Here is a 16,932-nt window from a genome sequence, read left to right as displayed (position 1 = left end):
TGCAGCTTACAGGACTGTTGTAACTCAGGATGGTTCGCTTACTCTCTTTATCTTATCTCTATATTTACAAGAGGGATAGACTGAAAAAACTGATCCAAGCTCTGTTGCTGTTTGTTGAGAAAATATTATCTCGAGACGTGAAGTCGTGGAAGTCAACTGTAAGGTGTGGGGATTCTACTTTATTCAGTTTGTCCCTGCTGGGCAGCTAATGCTACCTAGCAGCTGTCTGCAGATATCAGGCTGATGCTTTACTAACCGGGTAATGTGTTTAAAGTTTAGCCTATAATGTGTACTTTACACACTTTTAAATTCAAGGAAGCAACAGTGTTGCTCACCTGTTTTAAAAGTAGAAGAAATTTAAATTCTGAGAATTGTTTTATGCAACATGGGTATTTATCTGATGTAACTTATCATCAGGAATCAAATCGAAGTGAATCAAATTGAATAGAACTGATTCGATTATTGTCTTTGTGAATGGAAATCTAATCGAATCAGGAGATCAATGCTGATGCCAAAGTGCAGTAAACAGCCTTCCCTCGACAAACGCTAGTTTAAAATGGAGTACGTCACCTGCTGAACAATTTCTGGGTTTATTTTTGTACACCATATTGTCTTTTATTGTCAGAAAGCTGCACGCAGTCATGCAAGTAAATGCTTCTGGTCTCAGCAGCCCAGCTGGACTCCAACATAAAGAGAACTTTGCCTTCAAATGGAATACCGTTTACATGAAAAGTCCGTGTGAGGGACTTACTGTTGTAGCATTCACAGTTTTCGATAACTCTCTTAACGTTTTTTTTGTTCAGAATTGGAACTGAACTACAGAAGTAAACAAAATAATTCACTGTTTCTGATAATGGAACAAAGAGGAGTCTACTGATTCAAGTGCGTTCTGAAGAAGTTAACTACTTAAACAGCAGCACATGTGTTTTGCATTGAATCTTCTTGTCAAGAACATACTATTAGAGTCATTTTCTCTTGTCCATTTTCACTTGCTCTCTGTTAGTTAATGCTGCTGTTAAAGCTTCCGCCTTGCATTGCACAAAGCCCGATGCTATTGTTTCCAATGCGAGCTGTATTATCTCACCTCCAGACAGACACATAGATGATGATAAGTAACAACAATGTCAGTGAAGACACTCCACAGCCCACAATCAGTGTCACAGACGGGAGTTGTGTTTTATCCATGTTCTGAAAAAAAAGGAAAAGAACACAGAAGAAGAATGTGAAAATGTTGGTGGTTAGGTGTCCAAACATTATGACACAATCAAGATTGATTGACTGATCCAATCTTAGCAGATTATGTCTACCCGAGCTCCAATTAATTACACACAGACATCGCAATGTCCATATCAACAGTATGATGAATGGAAATCCTGTAGAGAAAAATGTGAAAACCATCACTGCCAACAAAGTCAGACAGAAACTTTGGCAGGGTCTTGCAGGTGTGTGGTGTGTACAGACAGGAGGTGTCAGCAGATGAAGGCAAGAGCAGAAGAAATTCCCTGTTGGCTAGATTTGCTGAGAGCTCACCTCCTAACTGGGTCATTTATGGTTCAAATGCTGTGGACTACATTTTCCTTGACATCACTTCAGTTTTTCTGATGCTTTTCAGTGGGCAAAAGTTCCCCAAAACACTGTAGCTGAAGGGCTTTATCAAACTGCAAAACACTAGTTTATTTAATGTCAGAAATGTGTGTGTGTGTGTGTGTGTGTGTGTTGTTCAATTCAGACCTATGCTCAAAATCCACTTCCTTGTGCTGAAACTGATTCAGCAGGTTAAAATGATAGTTACCTCATTACCTTATTTCTATCTGGTATTAGCATGCAGTCTGTATCTAACTATCTTAATTGGAGTTTTATACTGTAGTGGAGGTGCCCTGCTTTACCTGAAATAAAGAGCTACTCAACTAATGTCAGACGAAATAATTCAATTTTTATTAAATATAAGATTAGGATGGATGCTACATCAGACAGGCATTTACTAATTTCCTGGGGGAAACCCTCATGTGTACATGCATGTTTCCATGCCCTCCAGAACTACACATATAAGCCTCTTCTGATGTGAAGCCACTATACTGATAGTTAGGAAAAGACAATGGTTTTTAGTTCAAATAAATCCTATGCTCAGGTTATGGGAAGCTTTTTTGTCATGGTAATAATCATAACCACTTGGTTGCAGTTAGGGAACGTGGACTCAACTCAGTGGACTTTATGGCTGTATAATAATGGTACAATACGTCCTTATTTTCTGCCAATGGAAAACAGTCAGGACTTTGTCATTTGAACTTAATATATGTTTTTTGGGGGCATTTGATGAAACGACTGATGCTGCCGTTTTTCTTTGGAGAACAGTTGTAAAAAAGTAGTTTCTAGGTCACATATCAAAGTTTCTTCAGGATTCTATTTCTGAACTATGATTAGGATGAACCCTTTGTATTTCTTTGAATGTGTGAACGCTTACAACTCTGAGTAGTTTGGGGTGGCTACTGCACTGGGCTGTTGTGTAACTGGGTGGAGACCTTGACTGATATAGCATTTTTTTAATCTATAGATTACTAAAGCATGAACAACTAGCACATATTATTATAATTTTTTTATATTTTAATAGTATACTAAAGCCCATACAGCAGCATTACTTTTAGCTTGATGAAATCCAGTCACAGTGAGGGCAACAAGAATGTTTATTAATGCCAGGTGTAAACGCAGAGACTATGTGATGACATGTCTTTATCTATTTAACATTTCCAGATACAGATCACATGTAAATACCAGGTGGAGAAAAGGCAAGAAATTTCAGTTGCACGTGTAACCAAACCCAACAGTGATGTCCTGGTGTACTGATACTCCTGCAGCTATAGACAAACAGAAGCTCAGCTAGCATACTGAAGGCTTGTTGCTCATTGTGTGTCGTCCATTTCAGCTTTTATCATATGTCTTTCTGTGGACAATAACAAAGGGAATGTAGAAAATGGCCATTTCACAATTCAACTGGAGAGACTGATGATTTGACCAGAAACTCACAGATAGATGATTGGAGTCAGTGAGTTTAAATAGGTAGCTCAGTTGACTGAGCGCATGAGCGTTTGTCGTGACTGTGAGTGTTTGAGAGTACAACTGTAAAGGTTAGCAGGATGACTCCATACACACACCAGAGGAAGCCTAGCAGCACCTTAACATGCTGTAAGGAAAAAAATTATTTGGGGAATACACACACACACACACACACACACACACACACACACACACACACACACACACACACACACACACACACACACACACACACACACACAATGTACATGCAGGTATCTGGAATCTACGGCTGGGAAGTTGACATTGACAGGCTAGCTGCTTTTGGGCCTTGGTTGCAGAGCAAGGTGACTTCAAGGTGATTCATGAATAAACCAGAATACCTCAAAACAGTAGTACACACACACACATACACACGCGCATATATACACAGAACTAGTGATCTGTGCCAAGTCAACTTCATGAAATAAACATGCACAAGATATAGGACTGACTTGCTTTCCTATCCCCACCTGACACAGCTAACAACACCATTTCATGCATATACAGATTGTGTCTTAGTTGCCATAGCAACACTGTATCATGGCATCATCAGCTGCAGGGTGTTATGGGTTGTGTTGCTGTGTGTGTTTGCCTCTCAGCTTGTTTGTTTTTGTTCCTGTTTAATAATAAAAATAATATAAAATAATAAAAAAATAAAAATTTTTTTTTTTTTTTTTTATCTTTCAAATTTTTTTTTATTTATTGCATTTAAGGAGTTTAGTTTCATCAATTTATTTTATGTATTTTTTTATTAAATAAAAAATTGCAGAAAGATGCAGAAAAAATTAAAAAAAAAAATATTAAAATAATTAATCAAATCAATGAAAAATATGTAAATATGTAAAAAAAAATAAAAATAAAAAAAAAAAACAAAAAACACAGACACATGACACAGAAATACAACAGATACCTTACAGCCCCCCCCTACATTAATTTATAAGATTATTTAGATATAACCTTACACAACCCTTACACACAAGAAAAATACAGGCTCCTAATTCTGGGCTCCAATTAAGGGTGGCTGCAAACAGTCCACAGAGGCCTCCGGTAATGTATTCAAACATGTAATGTAACGTGTCAAAAACCTTCATCCTGGCTCTACAATATCTAGTATCTGGCAAACTGCTGGCCAGTCAAATACATTTAACTGCACATACAGTACTGTGCAACGGTTTTAGGCCAATTACATGTTTTAATTCTTATCCTTTGACCAACTGTACAATTAATGAGGCATCTCACTGGTTCATTCAGTGAGATTCACCTCAAATTCATTCAGCAGCAGGACAACGAGACAACATACAGCCAGAGTCACAAAGAACTATCTTCAGAGACAAAAAGAACAAGCAGTCCTGTAACAGATTGCCCAGCCCCCACACAGCCCTGATCTCAGCATCATTGAGTCAGTCTGGGATTACATGAAGAGACAGAAGACACTGAGAAAGTCTAAATCCACAGAAGAACTGTGGCGAGTTCTCCAAGATGCTTGAAAAAACTTACCTGCTAAGTACCTGAAAAACTGCGAGACAGTGGAGAATTGGTGCTGTTTTAAAGTCAAAGAGGATGATTACATATTTTTTTTGTCTTTACAACACTTAAGTCCTTATGAAACACTATGTGCATTTCTGCCTGTATTTTTATACTAATTTTTTAAATTTAAAATGTTCATCATTTTAAAACCTTTCAGAGCTCATGCATATCCATGGTATCATTGTAAAGATAATGGGTTTCATTTTGCATGTTTTTCTTACTCCTAGTAATTGGTTGAGGTTCTAAACACAAACAAAGGTAAACCTGTTCTTGTGGGGTTTTTTTTATCATCATTTATCATTTCAAATACAGTAAGACAGTCATGACATGGGCTATATGAATCTTCTTCAACATGTCTATAATGTGCGTAACAAATTTTAGGTTGATGGACAGAAGTGATTCTGAGTCACGACTTCAAGCGCAATGCTGAGCATTACCAGCAGATGGCCAAGGCGCATTACAAAACCTCAACATAACAGCTCCAAAATGTCCCTGAAATTTGCCCAGAAGTTACGACACACTGAAAATTTACGTAAATGTAATGTTGCCCATAAAAACGTTAATATTACCTATATTGTTGTTATACACATTAATTTCATCATAGAATCATTGAATCATGTCTCTATTATCAGCCAAAATGGCTTCTGTCTCACGTGGGTTACTGGCTCTGATTATAATACCTGTTCACTACACTGGCTTATACTGTATATACGTGTTAGAAAGGTAATTGTATTGGTTTTCAATCCATAAATGGTTTCATCCTTCAGACACATTACTGGATGAATGTAGCTGTCAAGAGAACCCCCGTGGGGCCTATATAATGTTGCATTGTTACTATAGGCTAATTTCATCAAACGGCCCATAGGTCCACCATCTTTGGTCAACGGGATATGCTGATTGGTTTGTTGTCTTCCTGGGAGTGTACTGGTGTAAACGATACTAAACCTTATCAGTTAAATCATTTGTCAATCCCTTGACTTCATCTGTACCAGCTTTATTTTGGATGTGTAGGCTACCACAGAATAGGAATCTATGGAAACTACTTCTTCAACTTGAACTACCTCCTTTCCTGTGACTGTTCGTTGGTTTGGACATGTGTGAGCTGGTTTAATCGGTGGACTTTTGTTGTTCAAAATGAGCCCCCTGTTGCCCCTGGATGGTTTTTTAACCCACTAACTACGTTTTACTATTAACAAGATAACCTCAAGCTAGCAGGTAAGATGCTAACTGCTTCTTTGATCAAAAACGCCCAGTGCGGTCTTCAAGAAGAAATTCCGATCTTTCAAACGAGGTATTACATGAATATGTTCAAGAATGAAAATATACATTTATTAATATGGAAATATCAAACATATATAAATTTATGAATTATTATATGCACATCTCAGAGCGATGGCACTCTCTGAACATAAAGGGATAAGTGTTTATGGTGTCATTTTTGAAAGCATCCTTACTTTACTTTTAGTGCCTAAAACTTTTGCACAGTACTATAAACAGTCATGTAATACTTTTTTTTATCAACAAATAAGTAATGAAAGTTGGCATAGATGGCTTGCTCAGATTCACACTCTTTTTTACTTACTCTTTGATCAGATAGTTATTGATCTTAGCCACAATTTTGCCAGTTTTTAGACAACATCAAATAGTTGCCAGAACATCTAAAGTCAAAATGTATGTTGATTGTAAGTTCGAGTGTCAACACTAACTGCTACATCGTAATTGGTTAGTTTTGAGCTGAACTCACCACTTTGATCAGTTGCACCATCTTTACTTATGCTGCAATATAACTAAGTTGACCACAATCAAAACACTGTCGCAGTGAATGAGGGATCATCCTGTGGAGCATTCATGTAATCAGATAGAGAAAGCAACTACTAATTAGTGAAGGAAATAAGAGACCTGCAACAGATTGCTTTATTAAAAAAGCAAAAGTAGTGTATGCCATCAAAGGTAAACTAGATAATATATTATACAACATGTATCTAATGTGTCATGTCTAACATCCACTCAATCAAATTCCTGTTAGTCTGATCATAAACCATATTAATAACACATTAAAAACATCTCGCCAGAATTTCTAAGTGATTCTGCCCAAATACACCCTCACAGTTACAAGTTTCTGTTACAACAAAGTAATGCCAGAGAAAATCCTCACCTCAGGTGAATGCAGCATAAAAACGCACTTTTGCTCATGTCTCCTCCAAATAAAAGTACAGCACCATACCAAGCGTCCCTACATATCAAATAAATGTTTCCTCCAGCTCTATCATTACTCTCTTCCATCTTTCCAACTGAATAACCTTGGCAACAATAAATATGGAAGGGACTTCCAACTGCTTGGAAAAAATGTACGTTAAGTTCCATTCTTACTCTGCATTATTATTAACTTGTATAATAAAACCCATATTTGATCCAAAATGGACAGAATCCTCACTTCAGCATGCTAACATGCTTACTTTGAGCTACTAGGTTGACCATCTTAGTATAGCATGTTAGTACGCTAACGTTTGCTAGTTAGCACTACACACAAAGTTCAGCTGAGGCCAAGGTCTGAGGTCAAAAACTAAAGTACTGGAAAAATTAAAATTATGACCTGATGATGGTCCTAGATGTAATGTGTAAGGATCAATTTTACAAGTTATTACAATTCATCTTCTGGGGACCATTAATGGGTGTACCAAATTTCACAGCAATGCATTATATAATTGTCGAGACATATCAATAAAAATCAAAATGTCAAGCTCATGTTGGTGGAAAAGTCAAAGGTTCACCCCAGATGATCAGTAAGGGTCACCGTCTGGGCACCATGAATCCTGTAGATGGATATTGTGCATATCCATCGAGGATGTTAAGATATTTCACTGAATAAGTGAAAAGTTTGACCTGCTGGTGGTGTTAGAGGGAAAGCCAGAGGATCACCATTGTCAGGTGCATTTATCATCTGGGGACCATGAGCGACTCTGAAAAAATCCTGGGCAATCCCTCCAATAGTTGTTGAGATATTTCAGTCTGGACCAAAGCGTTGGACCAACTTTGCCATCCCTAAACCCAGTAAAAATTATGTGTTTTCTCAAAACGAATGCAAAAAATAACCAAGAACACTTATATTCAAGTTATTTGCAGGAGCAATCATCAAAATCTAGTGTGGCTGAATACAGTAGTTCATCCTTAATGCTAGTGTACGGTGTCACAGCAAGATGAAAAGAGTTAAATTGAGGTTATGGGACAGTTTAAAGAAATAAGCTTTGCAGTTGGTTTGGGTGGAAGGTGGGTGGACATGAGCGGACCAGGACATGAAGGAGTTTCCCCCCTCCCCTGCAAGAAATAATTGGCTGAGTTTATAGCCTGTCTTGTCTCCAGGTTTGATGTGTGTGCCGGGGCCAAGTTAATTAAATCCCTCTGATTAATCTGCACTGCAGCAAGTTCCTTCTCTAACAGCAAAGGGGGGGAAAAAAGATTAGGAGTGCAGTGGAATGGAAAGGCGTCTGCTGAGACAGACAAACTTTTACTTCCTCTTCAGCCAATGACAAAGCCCGGCTGTAAGTCTCACGCAGTGTCCAAACGAGAGCACTGTCATCCAAAATAAAGTTACCAGACTGCATTATTTCACATGGGTAGAGCCAGAAATGGTCCAGCTACCACCACTGAGGAGCAGCACGGAATGTCATTTCCTCCTGAAATCTATCAGATGAAGCTACTGCTAATATGAACAGTAAACAAATACGACTGCAATCAACCCAGGGACAATGAATAGATTTGATGATGAATCTACTGATCCAAATACCAATCAAAGAAAAGTCATTTATGTTTCCTCACTGGGACTTGTTGTAAATCCGATCAGTCAAATAAGGATGATAAATGATAATAAAATGTTAATAAATGATAATAAAAATAGAAAATATGCAAATCTCTATTGTTTTCTGGGTCAAACAGCTTATTGGTAAACTACCTTATTCACTGAAGGTGAGTTGAAATGATTAGTCAATTAACTGATTAATCAATCAACAACTATATTGATAATGGATTGACATTTATCAAGCAAAAATGCCAAATATTCACCGGTTACAGTTTCTGAGATGTGAACTTTGCTGTTTTTTGACATTATATACAGATTCATTGCAAGCTAAATGTATTTGGGTTTTGGAGAAAACTAAATAATTTGCAGACATCACCTTGGTTTCTGAAGAACTGTTATGTGAATTTTTTCCTTACTTTTTTTTTTGCAGACTTAACAATCAATCAGAGAAAATAACTAGCAAATTAATCAATAATAAAAATAATTCTTAGGGCAATTAACCTACATGACATTTTTTTTTCAACAAGCTTACAAATGAAACCAAGCTATTCAGAATGAGCTATATTCAGAGTTGAGATAAACCCACATCTGGAGGAGTTACTACAAAAACTTCTATTGGTATTCATAGCAAACTTTTCTAACTAAAGGACATATTAAACTTTCTGCTACTGGGTCAGTCTTATGACAGCACATTAAGTCTGGGTGTGGTTAGCCTAGTTTAGCATAAAGACTGAAAAAAAAGAGGAATGAATACTGATGAGACTTTTACAAAGAAGACTAATGAAACAAAATAAAGGTTAAGTTTAATATAAATGGCATTCAGGTGACATAACTAATTGACATAACTTCTCTTCTACAGAGCATCAGGCCTTGCATTTGAAATTCACACAAAACAGCAATGTTGTGCTGTATTTTTTCATGTATACATACATTTTTAATTCCATTGGACATGCCTTTCACTGCAGTGTATTTTTTTCTGTTTTTCCCTCTAAAAGCCTGCATTGAAGTTGGACTGAGCAAAATGGACACGAGACGTGGCAGCAAGAGAGTAAATGATGTAGTAGGCACAAGGAGAGAGGGAGAGCTAAAATATAATGCAGCCTCAGAGCATGAAAAATGGGGTGATTAAATGACAGAGGAATAGAGAATAGAAAGATAGCAGGGAGGGAGGAGCGAGGGGGAAGATGGAGAGGGAAAAGACGTTGGGGTGTTTGTCATGCTGGGGCTGTAGGAGGCTAGCTGCAGACAGAGCGGCTTGGCCATTTAGACTACTGTTTGTTGCAGTAAGTGTAATTAGCATGGTATCCATGACTGTCTCACAAAATGATAGAATGTGGGGGAAGGGATGGCAGCACAAGGAGGGGGGGGACTGCCTTTTCCTCCATTTCTGGCAAAAGAAGCAGTCACAATTTAGCTTCCCTCAGGGTGCGTGGAGCCTCCGTGATGCAACAGAGCTGTGAGCAGGCTGCCGTGCGAACAGGTGGAGGCAGGCTGCAAGAAGGACAGCGAACTGCAGAAGCCCCATTATCGGTTCACTTATTATTAGCTGATATTCATATTTCACAGGTGTACCTTTATCTAAACAGGACTAAGAATCAACACCTATCACATACTCTGTGAGGCTTCTCTAGGCACAGCAGTGCTTTAAGCTAAATGCTATTGCTAATGACAATGCTGAGAGGCAGCAATAATATTTGTCATGTTCATCATCTTAGTTTAGCATGTAAGCATGCTAACACTGGCTAACTAACGCATTGGGCAATAGACTCTACAGAATGAGTTAAGGGATCGCCAGAGTTATTACAATACATCCTCAGAGGATGAGACATATTTTTAGCAAATTTTAAGGTTATCCACTCAATAGTTGTCAAGACAATTCATTCAAAGCTGCAAATATCACCAGATGACCAATGCCAGTGGGCTTTATCCTCTGGTAACCATTCGTGTTTGTACAAAATTTTATGCCAATCCATCAAGTAGATGCTGAGATATTTCTGAAGATAAAAGGACAACTTTGGCCCTAGATGAAAAGTTGGGTACAACCAAAGTAATTAAGATTCCGCCCCTTGGAACTATGGATAACTGTATCAAATTTCATGACAACCCATCCAATAGCTGTCCAGACATGTCACTAAAAAAAAAAACATCTACCTGCTGGTGTCACTAAAGTAAAAGTCAGGATTACCGAAGTCAGTAGGATTCATCTCATGGGATCTGTGAATGTCAGACAAATTGACCAACACTGGCATCCCCACCGCTAGCATGGCTAAAGAGCAGCTGATAAGATAAATTGTATATGAAGGACAGTGAAATTTGTCCTCAATGTCTGGGGTCTTTTCTTGTTTGAAATTAAACAGAAGCAAGACCAGACTAACCCTTCGTGATCCTTTAAGACCCCCTGAATAAAGAGAATTTAGTTTAACTATAGACAAACCATTTACTCCATTAATTGATTATCTGATCAACATACAATTTAAAGTATACTGTTATTAAACACACACAGAAAATCATCACATTGGAGAAGCTGGACACAGTCAATGTTTGGCATTTTCCCTTGACAAATGATGAAAATGTAATAATAATACTGGATTATTAGTTTGTTGTTCTACTGCCTGTGCATTAGGCACATATGCTCTGCACTATACTAGCAGTGTTTGTTGCTCCTGTTGATGCCAGTGATGCTGGTGAAGCTGCTCAGTGTGTCAGCTTGCAGTTTGTCAAGGTCCGACCCTGCCTGCATCCTACTCAGCAGAAGTTGAGGCCCTGCCCGGATAACTAAACTGAACATTAGCTCTGGCATGGAGAAGAGTGACAGGTCAATGACTAAGGGCTGTTTTATGATTTTCTGATTTTCAATTGACTCAAAGAAACATATCAGCATTTTGGGAATTCACTTACTCACTTTCTTTCCAAGAGTGAAATTAGAAGATTGAGCCAAATCAATCTTTGGGGGGGGGGGCAGCTAGCTTGGCTTTGTCAAAGGTGAAAACAAAAAAAGTGACACTCCAGCCAACACCTCTAGGCTACAGCTCAGACAGAACAAGATTGAAGCTAACGAGCTGAAGCTCAAATATAAATGTAAAAACAATTAGTTTGTGGTTTCAGGGAACTGCTTCTTGGCAAAATACCGCTGGGCACAGTGAAAGTGTGCAGCTTCAAAGTGAAGTTGCCAGGAAGGGTTCCATTACCATCGGGCATGTACAGCGACCTATATCAAAACCTTTGCTCACAAAACCACTGTCGTTGCACAGTACTGTAGCTAAAACTGCTGCAGAGAAGTAGGAGACAGATGAACAAACTGCTGTTCGTCAATAAAAAGTTCCAACTTGTCCTGTAACTCCCGCTAAAACCACAAATTGACATTTTTAATTTTCTGCCAACTGTCTCCCCAGATATTTATGCTACACTAAACTAACCGTGTCCTGAATCCAGCTTCATACTCAATGCATAAGATTATTTCCCAAAATGCTGAACTATTTATGTGAACTGCCATTGACCAATTCTCTGTCCGTCAATTAATCAGATAATTGATGACGTAATATTTCAAAACTGAAGAGCACAAAGCACACATGGAACACACCACTGCAGCCTCTCAGCATTAGGACTGCCATTGCTGAAGCCATCAAACCATACAGCGCCGTCACTGACATGGTCGTCTGTTTCGATCGAAACCACAACTATCTTGAACAAACAGAATCATATGGGCTTGACTCAGCTTCCACAGGCCTAGCATTCCTTCTAGGCCGTGCAGGCAGCCAGATGAGCAGCAGGCTTCCGCCTATGTCTTTAAGAAAACCTCGGTGCCTGTGCTGTTACCAGGGCAACTAGTGAACAAATTGCTTCCGAGGCAATTTCCATTCTAATAATAACTAATCGCGCTGAACGAAAATTCCCCACAAAGACACTGCCCTTTCCCCAAAGAAAACTGGGGCATGTTTGAGTCACTGGGATTCTGCTGTTATTTAAAAAAAAAAAAAAAAAACATTTCCATTATCACACACACTGCTGGCTTGCTGTGTCCAGCCTCAGCCACAATGTAAGGGGAGTGTGTTCTGTAGCCTACTGTAGCTACAGTCTTATTGAAAGTCTTATTAAAACGTGTCTTTTCTTTTTTGTTCACATAATTGAATTGGTATGCAGCATGTTCTCTATGGGGCCCGGTAACCATGGAGACACCAGTGACAGTCTAATATGTTAAACTATGATAATATGAACATCAATTTTTGGTGTTCACATGAAATAAGAAAATTGAAGGTGTGTGTGTGTTGGGGGGGGTACATGCAGGTGATCATCAGCTGTAGCATAATCTTAAATCCCACTCACCATGTATGGATATCAGTAGCTTACATTTGACAGCTTAGTGCACAGTTTAGCACAGTGCTGCCCTTCCTGTGTGCATTTCCTCTGGGAACACATAAACAGCCTATCTCCTTCTAGGTGCAAACTGCTTCAAGACGAACCCGTCACCCCCCCCCCACCCCCCCAAAAAAAATAAATAAAAATAAATAAATAAATATATAATGTCCATAAAGCCAATAATAACCTTTTGCAGCATGGCTTTGGCATGTCGAGACAGTGAGAGTAAGGGGGTGGGGGGTGGGGGGAGAGGGAGGATCTGTTGATATGTAATGACAATGACGCCCTTTGGAAAAAAAAAAAAAAAAAAAAAAACAGCTGATGCATTCACATAAAACCTCACAAAAACACACCGTCTCCAATACCTTTAGCGCCAGCGAAGTCAAGGGAGGTTGTCGGACTTACCATGTCGGGGTTGAGCCGTGCTAAAATGGCGAAGGTGGACAGTCTGTCACACACGCATTTGGTTCTGAATGAGTCGACTAGCACGGTTTTGCAGCCCCTGGCAGACCAGGATCCCAGCAGAGAGGAGCTGCACGGGAGAAAAACACACACACGCACACATACACACGGACACACACGTTCACACGGACACACACGCACACACAGACGCGATGCGGTGAATATAGAGACTGTCCCGGTCAAAAAGGAATAAGAAAGCGGTTCAGATCCCACCGCGTTACACCGGCTACTTAATCCACTTTACATCTCCACCGGTTGCAAGGCGAAGGCGCATGGAGCGAAGAGAACGCGGTGATGAGGTGGTTGTGAGGCGGCGTGCTGCAGGTCTCTGCCTGGACACATTATACCAACACCCTGATAACACCAAGATCACCCCCACATATGTTTCCTCATTATTATTATTATTATTATCATTATGCTATAGTAATAGTAATATTGGCAAGATGACAATATGTTAGGCTACTAAACATAATTACTACAGCTAATCCATAAATAACTATAATTTTTATCAGTATTTATTATAATAATAATACTTTACTTTTAATAATACTCAATAATATTATATAATAATAATTTATGTGCCTACTCTAAGAAAATAGGTGAAGGGCTACACTACAGCTCATGGTGATACACTGTTGGATGCTGGGAAAGACGGTCTGCAAACATGGTAATCTGTCCATCGATCGAGAATTGGTTGTTTTGTTTTTGTTTTTTGCTGGGGTTTCTGCTTTTCCTTCTATGACAAGTCAACATGCCAAAAAGGTCCGTTAGAGAGGGATATTAATTTGTGGTTTACCCACAATACTGTGGAGCATTTGAGGATGGAAAGAAGGCTTGGAAAACCTCCAGAAGAGTTATAGTTTAATGTCTGCTACCTCCAATCGGAATGTTTATGTGAAATGTGTTCTGATAAGGCGCTGTGGAAGCTGATTACTGCCAAAAAAAGAATAGAATAGTTAGAAACGACTAAAAAATACAAACATGTTGAGATACTAAGTCATAATTATAAATTAATAAGTGTTTTCTTTATATGATAATATGACTTTTTATCTTAGTACTAAGTAAGTCAAAAATCTGACTATCTCACAACTTTCACTATAGTGTCAAATTTTGACTTTTTAACAAAAAAAGACAAATATTTTATAATTTTGACTAGTATCTGATAATTTTGACTTAACATTAATATATATAGATATATAATTTTGTTTTTGTCATTCCAAATATTTAATCTATTTTTTTCTTTCCCGATGGAAGGGGGCTTCTGTAGTTTCAGAATTAGAAATGGGTAATGGATAACAGATAGTTTGAAATTTGTGTGACACTTGTATCATTTCCTGAATAATATAGTACATGAATTTCTTATATAATGAGTGGTGCACTACCACAGTTCCTACATAGTGTATAATTTATAGTATTAGTAGATAATATAGGACAGGGACACAGCTTAACTTTCACCAACCAATCAAGCAAAAAATGCCAAAATCTTGAAAGTCACATAACAATTCATTAAAAAAATAAAAGCATTATGTAAAAAATAGTAACATACACTTATGTTCTACTTTGTAGAAAGAAAGTCAGCAGTGTAAAAGGTTTTTTCGATGTTTAGTTGGTGAATCAAAGCAGTTTGACATATTATTGATGTATGGTTCAGTAATTTGACACCGCTGGCAATTAGACAGCAAAACTCCATTTGACAAGGCTGACACAGAATGGCCATACATTAGTCTGCTTCAGTGCACAGAGAAATTAAGCAAATAAGTCAAATTAATGAAAAAGCAGCCAAGTGTTATGAATTAACAACAGGCAGCAACAGGCAACGGACTCCAACTCTCCTCACACAAATTTACATCGACTTGATTGACTTGAATTTACATTGACCTGATTGAATAGCATGCCAGTATTAACTCAAACTTGTACTCTGGCCATAAAATCCAAATTAATTTGTCAGATACTGACAATAGCAAGCACTTGAAATGTCAGTCATCATGCTGCTTTTTTCTAAGAAGCTCAGAAAAATCTATAGACTGAATACAAGCCGCACTTAGACTAATCAAAAAAAGATTCAGAAATGAGCCAATTATTCATGTAAATCTTTTTGTATGAGTCTGACTCATAAAATTCAATTTCATTCTAACTTTATTCTAACTTTAAAGTGTAACTGTCTTCATAGGAGTGTGCCAGGTCCTATAATCAAAGGATTTCTGAGAGTATTCTGCAATGATGATATCATACAAATACCGTGATGATAATACATCCTTTACACAGGACTTGCTGGTGCGTGATCATCTTTTTCTCATTTTGTCTTAATTGGGCAGTTTGTGATTAGATTGCTGACAACTGAAGGTGTGGTTCACGGAATTATAAGTGAAGTTTTGACAGGTGCCATGCAGTATTGTTATGAGAGGTGGGCTGGCACCACATGTTGATTGTCAAATCATGACCTGAAGGAATACTTCCTATTTTACTGGATCCGTTTTCCCATGAGCCCCCACAGATAGCAGACTTACTATTCTGCATCATATTATACATCATAAAGTCCAATTTAACCCCCTAAGTCCACCGGACATAACTTCCTCACGTTCCAGCTCCATTGTGACTGCCAGGTACACTTTGGCAGTCATATTGCCAATGTCTAGCAGAGGCATTAGCAGAGCGTCTTACTCAAGGCTTTTTTCTTCGCTCCTCTATCTTTACACTCCACGTCCTTGTTTCCCAAAAGCATCTCATGGATAAGATGAGCATAATGATCTTCTTAAGCTTAAGAGGTCATTCTTAAAAGCATCGAAACTGAAGACACTCTTAGGAATGGATTTAGATTAATGGGTTCCTCCCACCCAACGTACGAGTCTAAGAGCATCTTAAGAATGGCAAAGCTAAATTAATCAAAGTTGACTTTCTTAAACTGACCTCTTCACAGTAACGTGAACTATAAGGGGAAGCAAGTCGAAAGCTTGTTTTCATACTGAAAAATTCCAAGTACATAACATTTCTTCTCATCATTTACAACACTTGCAGTTGGATGTATGTATTTACAATATATAGCAAGGCTTACAGAGAGTTAAAAATGTGAAGTTACTTTAAGTGTATTCTGCGTCATCATCAGCACCACAGGTAGCCAACGTTAAGAAGTTCCTAAGGGCATGCATGTCTACTTGCTGGTAAGGGCGACTGTGGAAAACGCATGTAGAAAAATTAAAAGTGTTTGTAAAAAAAACTCATGGAAAGCACTCTTAACTTTTAAAATATATTGATATTTGGAAAAGGGCCAGGTCTATTTTTGCCACAGCAACTCATGTTTAATTTCAATTGTGAAATTCTCCTGTGAATTTACATAAATGCCTATATTTATTGAAATTTTACTTAAATTTGAATATGTAACAATATACACTTTATTTGCTATTGACTTTGTCATCCATACCTAAAGCAAAATTAATATTTAATACTTATTTCTATTTATTCCATTTATTTAAAGTTTTGCTTTACAGGTCTGAAATTTCAAAATAATTTCCCAGGAATTTACAGGAAAGAATCATGTCATTTTGCACTAATTATAGGTAAAACAATGACAGTGTTCAATCACCATACTTCCAATAAATTAATTCCAATTAACTGCTAAACTAGAAAAACCTTATACACATGGCCTTTCCAGCGAGTTGAACATACACATCTACATATGCAGAATGTGTCGAGGCAAACACATAATTCAACATATATGACGA

At 38.0% G+C, this 16,932-nt stretch overlaps 1 protein-coding gene across 1 annotated transcript in view; it reads right to left on the bottom strand.

The window, feature by feature from the left end:
- adgrb1a (adhesion G protein-coupled receptor B1a) overlaps window positions 1-16,932 on the bottom strand; it is a 124,978-nt gene that overhangs the window by 28,476 nt on the left and 79,570 nt on the right. The window contains exons 17-18 of the mRNA XM_040117345.1: window positions 13,157-13,283; window positions 1,085-1,188 (exon numbers count right to left, since the gene is read on the bottom strand). Coding sequence (XP_039973279.1) covers window positions 1,085-1,188; window positions 13,157-13,283 — 231 coding nt within the window. The remainder of the gene's footprint in view (window positions 1-1,084; window positions 1,189-13,156; window positions 13,284-16,932) is intronic.

The sequence above is a fragment of the Xiphias gladius genome, chromosome 22, assembly GCF_016859285.1.
Source record: "Xiphias gladius isolate SHS-SW01 ecotype Sanya breed wild chromosome 22, ASM1685928v1, whole genome shotgun sequence".
In the NCBI taxonomy this organism is placed as follows: domain Eukaryota; kingdom Metazoa; phylum Chordata; class Actinopteri; order Istiophoriformes; family Xiphiidae; genus Xiphias; species Xiphias gladius.
Note: the sequence above shows the minus strand (reverse complement) of the source record. Positions and strands in the feature narration are given on the sequence as shown.